At 32.6% G+C, this 17958-nt stretch overlaps 2 protein-coding genes across 5 annotated transcripts in view; both read right to left on the reverse strand.

Annotated features, from left to right (window-relative positions):
* Positions 1-17: 17 nt before the first annotated feature.
* Positions 18-4726, reverse strand: LOC148613054 (uncharacterized). Of its 2 annotated transcripts, XM_088595058.1 has the most exons (6): positions 4584-4726; positions 3498-3556; positions 2322-2430; positions 1968-2050; positions 1499-1558; positions 18-705 (listed from the first exon to the last, which is right to left on the reverse strand). In XM_088595058.1, the coding sequence occupies exons 1-6, from the start codon at positions 4637-4639 to the stop codon at positions 38-40; spliced, it is 1035 nt and encodes a 344-aa protein (XP_088451184.1). In that variant the 5' UTR covers positions 4640-4726; the 3' UTR covers positions 18-37. The 2 variants fall into 2 exon arrangements, with proteins under 2 accessions (XP_088451184.1, XP_088451185.1); XM_088595059.1 differs by lacking the exon at positions 3498-3556 and having other exon boundaries at positions 4584-4663.
* Positions 4727-7997: 3271 nt separating this feature from the next.
* LOC148613055 (uncharacterized) overlaps positions 7998-17958 on the reverse strand; it is a 54233-nt gene continuing 44272 nt past the window's right edge. For all 3 annotated transcript variants that reach the window (XM_088595060.1, XM_088595062.1, XM_088595061.1), the window contains exons 15-18: positions 14530-14879; positions 11632-11846; positions 9807-9879; positions 7998-8706 (exon numbers count right to left, since the gene is read on the reverse strand). In XM_088595060.1, the coding sequence (XP_088451186.1) occupies positions 8681-8706; positions 9807-9879; positions 11632-11846; positions 14530-14879 (664 nt within the window). In that variant the 3' untranslated portion in view covers positions 7998-8680. The remainder of the gene's footprint in view (positions 8707-9806; positions 9880-11631; positions 11847-14529; positions 14880-17958) is intronic.

The raw sequence follows: 17958 nt of genomic DNA on the forward strand, positions 1-17958 counted from the left end.
AATATAAAAGAATCAAATGAAAATGAATAAGTTTATTTTATAAATCATTTCTTGGAAACAAATCTAGAGACATTGAACGTGTAACAGTTTTTAACGCTATACACGTTTTTTTATTTTTAGTAGGGTGAGTAATGAATTCACATGAACGAGACCTTATGATTTTGTATAATTTTGCATATTGGTTTTTTTGCGGATCATTGTGGACCACTGGTGATAATGCATTATAAGTGTTTCCATCATTTCTAAAGCGATTGGCAAGGCATTCGTACGAACTGAGAGAGGTCATTACTTCAGTTTTTAAATTTCCCATTGATGTATCTTTGCTTTCCTTGTATGGAAATGTACCTATGTGCTCCTGGGCATGAACAGCAGGTCGAAGATATCCCGATAAATTGGAGTAATTGCTTTTACTACTGGCAATACTATTTGAACCACTGACAACTTCCATGTATTCATTTCTTGTCCCAGCTGGTACTATTATATCCACCATAGCTCTTTCGTCAACGACATCATAGTCTTGATCATCGATGGCGGATCGTCTGTCCGATTGATTCGTATGATTAATACTGCGCTCTTGCATTATGGCTTTTCTTTTCTTTACTGCATTTCGGTACTTGAAGAAAAGTATTCCCACACAACAAATGAGAACAAATACTGTTACAGTTAATGTGTAATAGATGATTATGTTTCTATCCAACTTAAGCTCTGTTTAAGAATAAAAAAAAAATCATATTCACATTTTTTAGACGAACAAAGTGGTTCAATTTCAACTTAACTCTGAATAATTACGCAACGGCTTTGATTTTCCTACTGTCAAATACATTTTTTCGCTTTTCTTGAAATTTATATCTTTGAAACTATTTCCTATAATTGGCTCAGCGACTTCCGCGAAAGATAGACTGAGACGAGGATATGTTGCCCGGTTTGTACGGTACGGTTGTCATCAGGACCTGATTGAACGATGTGTAGTGTCTGCTCCCAAATATGGCAAATCTTTCTTATGTCACAGATGTTCTTAATCTTAATTTGACTTTTACGAGCAGCACACCGCTGTCCCACAAGGAGCAAAAATGCTCACTATTCCGGTGTTCAACCCTTGGTTCAAAGGTCTCCACGCAGTTCGTTTTATTTACTTTTAAGTTCTCTTGTTGTGTCTTTTTATTCCCCTTTGTGTATATGTGTGGGTATCTTCCCGTTTTTTTTGTTATCTAAGGATTTCTCTTCGTTTTAGTGTCAATGACTTTTCAAAAAGAAAGTCGACTAATGACGAAGGGTATTTCATACCAATTGATAGCAGCAACAAATTATGATTACGGCAACATTTCATGAAGATACTTTATCCCTATATGCACAAAACTACGATAACTTAACTACAGTTCTCGCAGGGAATTTTGTTAAACTTATGGTCATTTGTAACTTCGTTTAAAAGAGGAAAATGCATAGAACTTGGTGAGGAAGGCCACGATATAGTGTTGTTTACAAATTAAGATATGAGTACCTGCATGTTGCACAGTATCAGTCCTACGCGTCGTTATAACATCAGTAAAGATTGGCTGGTCTGTAAAACATTTCAAGACAATAATATTTTCACCAATATACAGAACGTATATGAGTTTATGTATAATGCAGTTCAGTGTTGCTATAATCAATTGATTAATTAATAAACTTTCGGCACCGCCCTTTTTATTAGCGAGGGGAGTCTTTCTGAAAAAAAAATCCAAATGTTCATACTCATTCAAAGTAAATGAAAATAATGATTCTGTATTACAAAGCTGATTTTCAAGTAAAAATAGTGATAGCAGTTGGGGCTGAAATATATGTAAAAAATTTGCCCATGTGCGGAAAATTTTTTATCTAACATCAAATCCCAGGTCCTCCCTCAGGATAAAAATGGGCGGTGCCTTACAAAAGATTAGAAAGTAGACTTTATATAATAACAAGAAATGGACTTCTTAATTATTCCTTACTTGTAGAAAAAATCACTTTGGCTTGGGAACTTTCCAATTCTTTAAGTGTAGTCGCTTCCGTGCATCCATAAATGTGATTACATCTATGTGTAAAGATAATGGGGTTATTTGGATCAACATTTGAAAGAATAAAAATTCAACAAACAGGAAAAACAAACAAACAAAAAAATCTCAGCGCTATTTGGTGGCAATGTTGTTGATTTGGTAGGAAAAGGTTTGAAATTATCTTGTCTATGATATTAAAAAAAAAACAACAGTCCTCATTTCAGTAAATGAATACTAGTATATTCTTTATTTAACGTGTTTGGTAATTTCATGCAATTGACATATTCTACTTTTTGATACTTTTCTTACGTTTGTGTGGGAGAACAATTGCAGTCTTCTGCACAGTTTTGTCCATATGTATCCGAAGCGCACGGTTGACATTTCTCTCCAAATCCTGTTGTATATCCAGGGAAACAACCTTAAAAGTTCTAGGAAACCTTTATAATGACATCGGTGATAGTGCAATTGTTATGGCGGGCCAAGTGGATAGATTAGCACCAAAGAAAAAACGTTTTGAAAAGATCATCACCAACTGTTCGGCAAACATACAACTTCAGAACAATGATTTGAACCCTTTCCCAATGTTCAAATTTACATGCCCCTTTTTAACGATATATACATCAAAACCCTTACTTTTACTATATATATCACCTTGGACAAGAATATAAATGATATTTCATTTCACTAAAATTTTATTTCTATTTTCGACCATTGTTTATTTATACTTTTCGCTTTAATTTGTAAAACAAATATTTCAATAAAAAATATTTTAAAATCTGAAAGAATGAAAGCCATGTTATTCTAAGCTAGGAATTGATCTTTTTTTTCAATTTCGTAAAGCGTCGAATGCAATAGTCTTTAAATGCCATATATATTTGTCTCCATACTTATAATATACATCTGTATATACAACTGACAAATATAGTTACCATTTTTTGTTTACGGTATTGGGGAAATGTTTATAAGTAGCTTCACTATACCCATATTACATTCTTTTTAGCATTTAGGTGGGACAAATGTAATAAACATGATTATGTAAAGATTAATCTTTGAACTCTATTGAATACTGGTTCATCGAAAATGCATAGTTTGATAAATGTAGAGATGAACTACCGCCGATAGTAGAAATTATTACGCACGACTCTCTGGTGACGAGTGCCGAAGAGCGCCTAGATTTAACGATTGTACGGAGCTTATTGCGCGCGGCAAATAAATACGTTCTTGTCATGAGTGATTATATTTTGGTTATCCACTGTTTCCAATTGTATTTTTTATCACAGAAGTACAACATCACAAAAACTAAGAGTGGTTATGTAGTATGTAACTGGTTCTAAATTACAAATAACACTGAACTCGGTGGTTTACTGACATGCATAAATCACCTCCTGTCTGATTTTTTTATTTATACATACTGCTACTTAAGACATAAAATATCTAGCGAATATAATTTATGAATACTGCAGCGCTTCTCGCGCTGTATCTTACGATAACAACCGTTATTCCTTTCCTCGAAGTCAGAACAGCATACAGGAACAACAATACCTCTAAAATAAAACGGGAAACATCTCTTAAAGTATATTTATCCTTTAAGTATATTTTGAAGGTGCTCTAACTATCTTAATCGCATAGAAAGGGAAATCTAGGAAAGAAGGATTAACAAGAAAACAATCCTGGGACAACAATCAGACAAAATATAATGGGCACATGCAAAAAATGAACATGAAATAACGAAAATAACACTCGCATAGAAACAAAAACAACCTTTTACTTATAAATTTCCACCTCATGGGTAGGAGAATAATGAAATGAAAACTAAGACGCTGTGAACAAACTGGTTTCCATGGTGCTAATGGATACACCACGAGTTCATAGTGACTATAAAAAAGTGATTACTTTAATCTTGTAACAAAAAATAACCCTATTCCAGAACTCGATAGTAAGAAGTTGTTTAAGCAAGCTCTGGCATAAAGTATTAGTAGTGAGATGAAAACTCCATACGCGGGTGCTGATAGGATGAAAGGAAAATTTACAATACAAAACAAGAATTTATGGCGATTGTTGTATACTTCAATCGCTAGTTTCCATTTTAAATCGGCCACTTAGAGTAGGTAAAGATATGAGGCTGACGTCATTGTGTCTGTAGCATTGTTCATCTCATGTTCTTTGAGGTAGATGAGATGTATGAAACCCCCCAATCCATCATTGAAGGCACATTTGAAAAGCATATTGTTGATTAAAAGTTCCAACATTTTTTCAACATTTTCAGTAAATGTAAGAAGATTATTTGGAATTTTTTTTAAAACATAAGGCATCTTTGCCAAGTACCGCGTATTTGTGTATCTCCTTAATTTATAAGAAAAAAATCTGCTACAGATATATTACTGATTTTATCTTAGTCTCCCTTGAATGAAGCTCTGTTTCAGACGCTTAGCGAAAATCTTCAGCTATGGCACCACGTCTAAAGAACGAATTGAATGGAAAGCCACGTCATTATTACGAAAGAGGCCAATTTATGCAACTGAAACGATAAACACAAGTGCACACAAAAATGATTTTTTTTATTCAGCCTACCTGTCATTTCTGGCTTCACATGTTTTGTTTTCCTGTCGAGATAAGTCAACTGCCATAATGATTTAGATGGAAAATTAATGATTGCCCTGATCAATGTAGGAGGAAATAAAAAGTCGAATGAACAGGGCGACAGTATGAATATTGAAAATATAGCGGAAAAGATTACTTATCTCAAACAATGTGAATTGATGGTATAAGGACATACGATTTTCCCACAAGTGCACATGTGACTATTATTTTCTTTTCCCATAAAATTTATAGTTCTTTTGTGAAAATAAATTGCGCTATCTATTAGGCAAAATGTTCATCATTGTATATGAATCAACTGAAAACGTTTATATTCAACTAATCTGTACAATCGGAATCATAGCTATTCAGCTAAAAATAGAAAAAAAGACAGCTATATCAGAAATAATATGAAGTACGAGTTGCCCATTAACTTCTTTGTTTGGTTTCATTGTACATATTATTTTGGTTGTTATATTATCTTTGTTGTGTGTGTCTGTTATCTTTGTCTGGTCTTTGTGTTTTGGTTGCGTTCTTTTGATTATTGCTAGAATCTTGGCTACCTGACTTTTTGTATTACACAAATGAGAATCGTATCAAAAGTTTTGATCACTTCCAGATATACAGAGATTTCAATGGCCTTCGTTTTAGGAAGTACATAACTGATGGTATAAAAAAAGGGAATATTATACTTGTTAAACTACGCAAACTTGCTGCACATCTTGTTTTGTGATAGTTATGTCTGCCACTTGTGTGGTTTTTATAAACGCCATTTTTATCCATTCAAACTGTAGTACACTATATATATTATATACTGTACTACCGCTGTGCAGGCGGTGTTGCCATAGATGACACAGCGGTTCGAGGTCGAGTCCCACGGAGGGAACGACCAAAAATTTGCATCGCAAATCTGACAGTTCTAAAATCGCTGGGAATTTTTCAGACCTTTCTAAATATATATATAGTACGAACAGTGTGACTCTTATCCTGTATATTTAGAAGCAAGTGTTATAGTGATAATTTTTGTAACTATGAATATTAGGTGTTTTGCCGTATACCATAACCCTTCAGGCTATGCATAGTTTTAACAGGGTTATGTTGTTACAAGATTGAAGTCATCACTACAGAAGTTTTATGGTCATCATTAACTCGTGGATCGTTATGATGTATCCATCAGCACCATGAAAACTGATTTATTCAACGGGTCATAGTTTACATTTCCTCGTTTGTCTACCCCGAACTTGACTTTTTTATGGGCAACTCGGCGGGTGTTTCTAGAAAAGCAGAGGACGCTTACCCTACCGGTGAACCTGGTCCATGCTCCCGGTTTTTGGTGGAGTCCGGGTTGCTCATTTGCTTTTGTTACTTTGTATGTATGATTTTAGTTACTTTATGTTCTTTGTTGTGTATGTCTGTTTTCCATGTCTGGTCTTTGTCCCTGGATTACATTCTTTTGATTACCGCTATAACCTTGGTTCCCTTGATTACTCTTTAACAGCCTAATGAAACTACATCAGCAAAACTGCTAATAATTCATCATTATTTCAAAGATGCCTAAAAGCGAAAAGAGTGTCTCCGAACAAATTTCTGAAATAAATAATTATTAAGGATACTTTAAGGATTATGATTTTACAAAAAGAAGACACCAGTAAGATATTTCACAACTGCCATATTTATCCCGCCGGTCAGTAGTGTATGACAGCTTATTTTCAAGATCAGTTCCGTAATATAAAAAAAATAGGAGATTGGGTAATTGTAACTATAAAATCAGTTGTAAACGATTACATTTTTTTATTCAATCATTGTAATGAATCATCCCAAAATATGATTACAAGTAATTTGATTTAATCAAATACTTTACCAAATTATGATTACTTTTTTTAATTACATTTTGATTACGAAGGAAATAAATCTCCAATTGTGTCTTTCAACAATTATTTAAGAATTATATATAGAAATGGTCTGTATAAAAGTTTTTTCTTCATCAATTTTATAATACAGTAGATTTCTGTCAATCGCATAATAAACAGAAATTATTTTTAAAGTAAAATACTCAATGTTAACAAAGTTTAACTGTATTTACATCAGATTCATTTTTAGGATTTTCAGGATTTCATAAAGTGTATATTGTTGTTTTAACAATTTAAGTACATTTTTGTGCTGATTTTGATAAAAAAAAATGCAATTTAGAGGAATTTTAATTTTCGGCCTAAGGTTATACAAATATTATTTATCCAAAAAAATATTCAATTAACAGATATGCAATTACGTGAAATCAATTGCATATAAAAAATTAGGAATAAAATACAAAGAATATTTTACTGAAAAAGTTTGTAAAAACTTTTAAAAGCCCATATTGATTTATGAAAGACAACATTCATTGTAATATATGTCATTGTGATTAGTTTACCATCATAATCATCAATTAAACTCAATCAGTCATTACTTGCAATATAAGCCGCCTCTGTCGGAGCAGGACACATTTACTCCCCCGGAGCACTTGCTATCACTCCTGGATTTTTGTGGAAGTTCCTATTGCGTTGGTGTTTTTGCGTGCAACGCATTGTTTTCTTTGGTTTTTGTATGCTATCATTCATATGGTTCGCTACACTTTGTAAGTTGATTGTTTTTTTCGTTTCTTGTTTTCACATTCTGGCCATATATTTGGATTTTGACGTATTTGAAATGTTCCATTGTTCGCGATTCTTTTGTCAATGTATGGAAATTTAAATGTAATTTAATTGATTACTTTAAAAGTAACTGGACCTTCTTGATAGAAAGTAATTTTAGATATAGTGGAAAGATCAATACTATGTTGAAATATCCCCCAAAAGTAAGGTTTGTTTTTGTTTTCTATGGGTTTTTTTTGCCCTACATTATACCAATGTGTCCTACTAAGATAATACTATTACTACTTCAAATCACTGTGATCTTATGGACCAAAGCTTATGTTTGAGTACCTGAAAACAACTATGACCTTAACCTCCAATATTTACATATCAACCAGTGTGCTAGTCTTTAAGGCAATACTAAACCAGCTCAATTCGTAACTTAAAAAAAAAACAATACTAGAATTTCTGTTGTTGTATGACACCTTGTTGTACACGTTTAAAGTGGTTGTTGTCCGGGCATCATGAAAACGCTTGATTCTTACTTTTCATTACTTAAGTTAAAAAAAGTCTACCAAAATCAATCCCGCCATCATTTTGTGTTATGGTGCCTTTTGATATGTATGTCCCGACACAAAATAGCTACGGACGACTGTCGATGGTACAACTTTGGGAACACTTTCTAATTTTTTTACTGATGACCTCGTTGAATAAGTACAAGGATTCATAGAATTCGGGGAAATCTTTGAGAATGAACAGCTGTATATCATCATTTGATACAGAGCAAAATGCGTTGCTATTCATGAAGAAAGATTCTATAATTTTAAAAATAAAATTAACATTAAGGGCATATACAGAAGTAAATACATGAAATATAATTAAATACTGCAATGATGTATTATTTTCATATTGAAAATATATAAACATAAAACATAAAACTGTATCCATCCAAAGAAAATTCGAAAATAACACATCTAATCTGCATATAAACAAGCATAAATATCGACGAATTGAATACCACAAAAATGTGTAATAGTGATATACGATAAAGAGTCGGATTAAATAGGTATATCAGGTAGTAAGCTAAAACAAATAGGTAAAACGAATCTATGCACAGAAAATTGCTACAAAACAAAAATGGAAAACTAGCCACCTACACGATGAAAGAAGGCTAATGCAATGACCTTTGTAATAGACGTGTGATTTCAGATAGCTGGGTCTATAGCCCGTTTTTATTATGGAATTTTCTCTTTGAAAATAGTCATAAAAAGTTTTATGCTGAATTGGTCTGATTTTAAATAAACAATGTGAATATATTTTTAACTTTTTTGCATCATTTATATTGTAATCATATCATAGATAATTCAAAAGATAAAACATGAGAAATGCATTTCTCTGAAATCATATTTAGATATAACAATCATTGTAAGGTCCACTTAATTCAATAGTTTAAAAATAGATAATTCCTAAAAATTATTTCGTCTAGGTCTTCTGGTGGCATGATTTATCTGAAATTAAAATAAAAAAAAAATAACAAGAACAGTTATATGATAATAAAGAAAGTATTTCGAGACTAAGTTTCGTTGACAGAAGATAGATTGAACTTATGCTGTTTTTTTATGTATCGGCTTGCACTGGCTTATTTGCAACTAGTTTTTATTGTGATATGTGTGATGTCCAGCAGACAGAATGCGTCATTTATTTTACCTTTTCGTCACTGTATATATAAATCTATCCTTAAAACTGTTTTACTTTTTAATAATGAACATATACATTTTAATTCTATCGTTCTAGAAGATTACTATTCTCGCTTATTAATAATGAGATGATTATATTCTAAACCAGTTATAGTATTGGTGTACTCAAATAAGTGAAGTTGTAGAGAAAAGAAGGAGAAGTGTATCTTGTTAGAACTATATATCAGTGGTGCTTACAACAGCAATGTGTAAGGCTAATTCATTTTGAAGAAACAAAAAAAAAAAAAGAAAAAAAGAAAGAAACTTTTTGGGGGGTTTCAGGAACCACTTTAAGCAACACATTGTAAAGTTGGCTAACCTAATAAACATCTAACATTTTGAAACCCATATGTCTGAACACCGTCAATACAGGAGTATTGACTTTTTCATCAATCTAACAAATTAAAAAAAATCAATGAACGTTCCCATTTCACCAGAAAATCTTGTAGATATCAGTTTGTATTTTGTAGGTAAATGTCCCTAGACAGATTAAAGATTAAGCGCTTTATTCGGCCATTTTCCTTTAATGGTGAACTTTTAACTTGATCTTTCAGTAGCAATAGCACCATTCTGATCATATTTCCCCCGATTCACATTTGTCAGTATGAACATATCAATTAGATGAATATTGTAAATTTCGGTACAGCCATATGATATACTTATGTGAAAAATAAAATTTGATTTGATCGGTTATGTTTTGCAGTTTTAATTCCTTTATTTTCTATTGGTCAATCAAAATCAGTTGAATACCATATGCTGATAAGTGTTACATTAAAAAAAATTTGCTGAATAAATCTTCCCTTAACTGAAGCAACACACCTAGTATAAAATTTAATTTGATTTAATGAATGCTTAAGCAAAAATTATCTTACCGAACACGTTTTTTATGTCTCTAGTGATTTCAAAATAGTGATTGTAATGATTTCCTTCTAATCCATTCACTGCCTACAATAGAAAATAATGATGATTGGTCAAGTAATTTCAGAGAAGAGATCTTTTAAAGAAATAACATTAAAAACAGGGAAAAAAAACGACGAAAAATGCAGTAACTCCAACATGGCATTACAGATCAAAACACAAATTTGACCAGACATAGATCTCATTATGCTGAACACTTTAACCGATGTCAAAATTTGGCTAAACCTAACGGTTTTGGAGATATATGCAAAAAATCTTCTGTCTGACCTCTACATTCTATTTTTAGTAACGGCGTTCATGTTTTTCCATGGATCAAAATCTCCACATCAGTTCTTTGCACAACACCTTAAGGAACATTCATACCAATAATGGTTCGACCACGACGACGGACGACAACGACGAAGACGACGACGGACGCCTAGTGATGGCAATAACTCAGGACATGGCCTATGGTCAGGTGAGCTAAAATACGATGAATTATTGGACTGATCAAATTTTGTGAATTTTTCGATCGCTTGAGAACATCGCGTAATTCATAAGTATATATAAATTACATGTGTTGTAGGACGCATCTTAATATGACCGCAAATGTTGAATTGTTAACACTTGGGACAAACTGAAAACAACATTCAAATTTGATATACCTCTGAATTTGAATTATAATTAAATGTCTGACCATAATAAAAATAGTGAACGAACTTTAAATTTTCAATAAGATAAAAACGTATACTTAAAATTGAATTGAGAAAAAATGTTTATTTTTTACCCCTTTTGGTTTTTAAGCTACGTAATTAATAATCACAAACAAAACCAACATATTATTGAACTGGCACCATTCAAAATGTTAAATTTATCAATTAATTAACGATCAGAAATATATGTAAGATATAGGATTAAGCAATTGATTCACATTGTGCATAGACATAAACTAGAAAAAATGTGTTTATATGAATCGTGTGCCTCGACTTCCTTTTATGCAACGAAACAATAAACAGAAATGAAAATAAGCATTTAGCCACGATGACAAACAAAATAAACTGAATTATACTGGTGTTCCAAATAGAATTTCAAAGATTTCCCATCAAAACTAAACACAAATAACACCCCAATAATGTCACTGACAATGAGCGAAACCCTCCCAAATATGCAGCAAAATCGTTAAAAGTTAATGTGTGAGAGAGCCTATATACAATACAATCCATCAAAATGAAGCTTGCACACGGTAATACCAAAATAAAGCTTTGAACCTCATATCAAGTTATGCTGAGATTTGCAAAAGTTTACAAAACTCAAAAAATTAGACTCAAAATTCTTCTGATAAACAGGAGGCTGTTAAAAAAAATGACAAAGCAGAAAATATATCACATTCCTAAACCCACTAAGATAAAGACGTATGAATGGTACCTTCGATTGTTTCGCCTAATTAAAAAAAACAAAACACTAGAAATCCTTTCCGGCACACACAAAGTTCATATGCGACCAAATCAAAACGCTTAATCAAGAGTCAACTAATCAAGATAAAGATAACGCGGCATTTTAATTTTCACAACACTCAATTGAAGAGTTGCTGAGAATTTTATGACGAAAAGAAGTAAACTTCGTACGGGAAAAGCAATAACTTTTTACATCAAAACTAAACAACATTTAATTTTTGAAAATGAAGAGAAATTGTATTCAAATAGGAACATTATTAAAACATCCGTGTTTGGGCATTGATACCAAAGAACCTTTGTATGACAGTTAATCCTTTTTTATGAAATTAGAAATGGATATTTTTACCATGTAAAGAATATTGTGCATTTTCAAAAATTCTGTTTTTGCAATGGTGCCACTACTACTCTGTGTCATTCTACTTCTAACAGAATCAATTCGTTTCAAATGCTCCAAAACATGACTGTTCTTTTCAGAGTCTTCTGTCGTTTTATTTTTATCAATAATTCTTCTTAAAATCAAAATCATCAGCTTAAGATCCATATTCTGTGAGGATATTTCACCTGAAATGTAAAAGCGTAAGTAAGACATGACACTTAATGTTCTTTTTTTTTTTTTGGTTTTTGTTTTGCTTCGTTTATAACGTGAACAGGTGGGGCAAATATGGAAAAACCATTCAAGCTAATGCACCTTTGAATTTAGATTTCAATGCAATATCTGACACGGTAGATTTTGACCAGAATGAAAATGGTCAAATAACTAAAGCGGACAAGGATTATCATACGACCATTATCAAGGATAGTGGCCCTATGATCTTTTAAACTAGAATTCACAACCATTTGATATTTTTCCGATCGCCTACAAATATTACATCTGAAAACAAAAGTAGAGAGTATTTCAACTAAAAACAATAATTAATGTTGAATTGCAGCTCTTTACTTAAATACTGTTCAATATTGAATTCATTCCATTAGTTGATTTAGAATTAAATTCTATCAAGTAATAAAATATGAGAGATTTTGATTTTTTGCTTCTGGCATTTTTGCTACCCTATCAGATAAAATGTTTTAAAAACGTTAAGGTACCATCCTTAGAAATCCATTGTAAAATGAGCATATTAAACATCTAAATATATTGAAAACGAGGTCACATGTTTAACGAGTAATAAAGAGAACCAGGATTCTAGCAGAAATCAAAATAACACAACCCAGAGACCAGAAAGGGAAAACAGACACACACACATAACAAAGAACTTAAAAAAAATAATAATAATACGTACAAAAAACCCAAAGTAAATGAGCAACTCCACTAAAAACTGGGAGCATGGACTAGATGTACCGGTAGACTAAGCGTCCTGTGCTTTTCTAGAAACACCGCGAGTTTCTTAGAGTTGATTATGAAAAGTAAAGTCCGGGATAGACGAAAGATGAAAAGAAAACTATGACACTTTGAACACATCGGTTCTCATAGTACAGAGGGATACACCATAACGATCTACGACTTGATAATGAGCATTAAACTTTTCTAGTGATGACCTTAATCTTGTAGCAACATAACTCTGTCCAGATGTCTAATTGTAAGAAGTCTAGCGCGGTAGAAAAAGTCTGCATAGTTTCGGCAAGCTCTGGCATGACGTATGAGTTGCAATATAAAAACTGCATATGCAGGTGTTGGAGGGATGTTGTCACAGATAAAAGACAGTACAGAGTGAAAGTCATCGCGTTTTTTCGTATAGTTTTTGTTAGTAGTTTTTCCTATCGATCGCACTCTAAGTGTAGGTCAAGATATGAGGCTGACTTCAAAGCGTCTTTAGTATCCTTTATTTCAAGTTCTTTGGGGGTAGATGCGGTGTATAAAATCCCCCAAACTAGAATTATTTAACGATAATACGTCATCTATATAGCTGAAACTGAGATCAAAGGACCTGGTTGAACGATGCTCTTTCCTTTGGATCAGATCAGCTATACAGTCAACATCATACGAGTGAAGGAATTTGGCAGCGAGTAGAAAATTCTAATTTGTTCCCATTGGAATGAAGACCGTTTGTTGAAAATGCATCTATTACCCTGGAAAAATATGTTGTCAATAAAAAAATCCAGCCTTTTGATAAAAAAACCCGTCTTTTTCGGTATATTCGAAAATGATTTGGAATCGTACTTCACAAAATATGAGAAATCTTAATATGATGCCCAATCTTCCTCTACAATTTTTATCATCACTCCTGAAGCGGCCTAAGATAATTTTCGCTAACCAAGTTTTTTTAAAACATGTAAAACTCCTACGTTGGACTATCTCCCATAGAGTCCTCCGACATTTATAACATTTTTTCATGACATCTACATTTGATGTCTAAACTTCTAATAAATTTCATCAAAATACCTCTAGCGGTTTAGGAGGAGCTTGTCTGACAGACAAAGAATGGACAGATGGGCATACAGACGGACAGACGGGATGATTCCTGTACATCCCCACAACTGGGTATAACAAAAAATTTGGAAAACAAGCTAAAACAAAATAACGACAACAACGACAACAAAACACCCAAAGCACTAGCAGTATAAACTCCCGTGAATATTAAAATTGGTTCTTGATCAAAACCTTATTTGTATGGTATTGTTTTAATCGACGTTTAAGAGGCTACATTACCAAACTAGGATAAATGAAATAACCTGGTTTGTTCAAAGAGAACCAATCAATCAGGTAGCTAATTAAGTTCTAATACGTGTAATAGAATAAATAATTATTTTCTTCTCACATTTTTTCCTCAATATACATGTATATACAATGATACAGGCGAACTTTTGAAATACCATGACCTTAAAAAGCTCAAAAATCCAAAACACTTCATAAATGTATCTTTTGTCCGGTAGGCGTAAATAAACTTATGACATACACACCCACAGACACAAAAAACATATACAATAACAAAAGAAAAAAAACGTCTCGAAACCTTTAATCTTACACAATGCATAGAGAACTCCTAGAGAGGCTTTAGGCACACAATCAGCAATACGTGGTTTGATATTTCACAATGTGCCATTGCGTTTGCTTTTTAAAAACAAACGTGATCACAAAAGACCTGATTTATCGGTTACAATTGAATATATACATTAAAAATTACGTATTTTAATTAAAAATAATGGGTTTATGCATAAGCAAGTTTAAATTTAAATGTGAATTTAAAACATTAATTTATAAAAAAAAAACACAATTGTATTCATCTTATAGAGTGATTATTAAACGTACCATTATCTGGAAACAACCGATCTCGATGTATTTTTGATAAATACAAAGGCCTTCCTTCTGGTTTGTATTTCATAATCGTTTTTTCACGTTCATTTTCATTAAGGTTCTCCGGTATTTGATTTGTTACCTTCGACCTAGATCTTCTCCTAGCCCTATCATTACCGATTCGAATATAGTTTTTGTGTTCCTCATCCTGTATATCATTTAAAACTTTATTCAGCACATCCGATTTACAGTGTAGATTTAAATGTCTATCAAACTCAGCCCTCACAGCCGGACAGACCACTTGTTGTAGTAAATAAAATATTAATAGGAAATTGTTTTCTTCATATGTAATGTCTAGCAATGGTCTACAAATTAAAGGAAATGATTATTAAAATTCGTTGCAAGATGTCTAGTCTCTTAAGAAGACCGCATAAATCAGATAGTAAATACACAACATTCAAGCTTGATACAAATAAAATTAAAACTGAAGATAAAAATGTTTAACACAGTATAAGATTCGGACCAGTGTGGAAGTAATTATCGGTAGCACTGTTTTGCGAGTGAGAAACCTGAGAATAAAGTTGACGAATATTAAGTGATGCAGGTTGAACGTGAAAAATGCTGTTGAGGATTGTGAATAATTTTACTATTTTGCAACACTATTACACACACACACACACACACAAACAAACAAAAAAACATGCGTGTCCAAACGATTACCATTTGCAAAGAGTACGCAGTAATATGTCATTGATTATTGTGAATTAGTGTTCAGATAAAGCAGGAATCATCTCGTCCACTATACTATAGCATGTTAGTATACATATAGGGGAAAATACAAGAGGTTCGAAGATAAAAGTCAACAAAAACTGAAGGATGAGGGTTCATAAGGCCTTGTTCTGACTACTGAAATAATTGATAAAAAAATGTCATCAATTCGGAAGAAAATTAAATAATAATCTAATACATATTGTAAATTTTAAATTTTATGCATTCAGTTTGTGATTTAAAGAGTAACAATACAGAAACGAATGCACAAAATTCGCCTGGAAGGCTATTCTGTAAATAAAATAGCATTTTTTTTTCACACTTCTGCCACTTATTTTATAGTGAGATCCAGCGTTAACCAAAAAAAATTGAACCTGAAAGTGTGCATTTATATAGTCTTTCTACAGGAAAAAGGATTTGTTGGTTAACGCTGGATCTCTATGTGCATTTAAGAAAAAACCTTCGAAAATCACGCTTAAAATCGCTTCAAAAATGACTGTCCAACTTTACCTGTACATGTGCCATGTGACCTAGCAAACCGTCACATGATTAAGCACCTGGCTATTCTAATTACACTGTAGCAAGTGGAGTAGATATATTAATTAAGAACTGTCATCTTACCTTTATGCCAAAGAATGAAAAAAGTCTAAAATAATCTTTGAGCAGACGTCGATTTTGATATAGCCACTGCTATGAACATGCATGCATGTACGTGAATGCACTTACATGTATATACTTTGAACCGCGTTACTGTCCTTTACGTGCGATTTTATCTATGGATTTAATATTTGATTCCAATAGTTTTGAATATCTTTTTGCTGTAATATCCGTATAAATCTCCTCCATAAAAGATTGTTCTACATTATGATTTACTTTTGCCTGGAACTAAGTACAAAAATGAAATGCTTTAAATAAGCTCATATAAGCATTAGTGTATAGAAACCTGTAACACGCTGTCTAAAGATAATTTTGTTTGTAATAAATACTGCAACGCATTTTATTTCCTCATGCGATCGGGCAAAGTTGGAAACACTGTTGTAATATATAAGCGAATAAAGCTTCTCAATTGCTTCTGTTTATATTTTGAAAGTAGAAAAATTAAAAGCCATTTGCATTGTTTGCCTGTAAAAAATCCAGGCTCTGAGTATTTATCTATTGCAATGATTAATCGCAGTTCTATATAACAAAATTCTCTCAAAACTGCTTTCTTTATCCGGGGAAAATCTTCAATACATATGCAGTTATAATGCACACATATCAAACATGCCCTTACATGTATTCGATATTGCACATTAAATATATGCAAAATGCTGGTCAATTGTACGCAATTTTGTGTGTATAAAATCCTGTTGCTTAAGTTTCATGTATATAAAGTAAATATTCCAAGATTTCTTTCGTATTTAGTGTACACTTACACATACGCCAAAAAACATGTACACTTAAAATACTTGTTTTTATATCAAAGCTGTTACCTGAGGAAGTACTATGATGCTCATGATGCTCCGCTCAGGAGGAGCATGGATGTACATGTAAATTCTTCATGTTTATGTGTAAATACCTGTGCTTAATAGCCGACATGTAGTTTTAGTATTTGTTACAACAGGTCTTATATAATATTTGTGCCAAGCGGTCCTTTCATGCTAATTGTTGTCTGCAGTTCAGCTTTTTGTCGGTTTTTCGAATATTTAATGTAGATTTTAGCGTCTATATTTTATGTGAACGAAGTAGTCTTTTATTTTAGTCAGCTGCATCCTGTGTTACGTTTGTATTTAATCCATGTCTCCAAAATTTCGTTATCAGCCGCTTAAAAAAAACAAACAAACAAAAACAGGCGCGTCCGGGTGGTGGATTTGATGGAGTGCGACAATGCCTTATACATGTACGTTTCAGGTTAAATAAGCATGGTCTGACCGTGAACCATCTGAGGTTTAGTGGTATGAATATCCACATGACATTTATTGAAACAAGTTTTCGAACCTGAATTTTAAGATATGCCAAGCTTTCATGTATTTTAGCGGAGATACAGTTTGCATTGATGTTAATCTTGGGAACCCTACAAAAGGAAACCCCTGTTATTTTTATCCAAAATTGAAGTGCGTCACCTCTGGGCCTCTTACCTTCCAAGTTTCATACCCATTATTTTGACTGATGAATAGCGAAAATCTTGAAAGCGACAGAACTTAAGCTCCCACCAGGAGACGGACAAGAACGTTGAAGAATGTATGATAAAATTTTGAGAGGCTCAAGCCGAGAACGGCCGATAGCGGGAGGTTAATTACCTATATAGATGCATTTTTTTTCAAACTTTCCCACATTAATTTACAATTATTCGTAATCATCAATTCTAATAAAATAATGTTTCATTTTTATTTTCCTCATTTATATATTTTAAAACTTCGCAAATATTATAGAAATTATTGATTTAACTAAAAGTATTGATAAGTTTATCAACAATGATTTGTGCATGTACGTGCTTATAATTTTTTCGCTATTGTACTCAGAAAACTTTTAACACTTTGCTCAGGGATCCGTCTGTCTGTCTGTCTGTCTGTCTGTAGTTAACCACGAGAATCATTATTGACTTTTAAGTGGTTATGAAGATGTAAATAGCCACTCATGCAGTGTTATTATGTAGTTGAGGAGAAACAGTAACACATGATTTGTATATTTGCCCCA

The sequence above is a fragment of the Perna viridis genome, chromosome 7 (genome assembly GCF_037379345.1).
Source record: "Perna viridis isolate PV_CMFRI_1.1 ecotype Kerala chromosome 7, ASM3737934v1, whole genome shotgun sequence".
NCBI lineage: Eukaryota > Metazoa > Mollusca > Bivalvia > Mytilida > Mytilidae > Perna > Perna viridis.

Bases quoted from the DNA above. Each gene is read 5' to 3' on its own strand.
- LOC148613054 (XM_088595058.1), bottom strand. From the start codon at position 4,639: ATGGCAGTTGACTTATCTCGACAGGAAAACAAAACATGTGAAGCCAGA. The intron at 2,431-3,497 runs GTAAGATACAGC...AGAACTTTTAAG, and splicing joins AAGGAATAACGGTTGTTATC to GTTGTTTCCCTGGATATACA. The intron at 706-1,498 runs GTACTCATATCT...ATTCTTAAACAG, and splicing joins TGATACTGTGCAACATGCAG to AGCTTAAGTTGGATAGAAAC.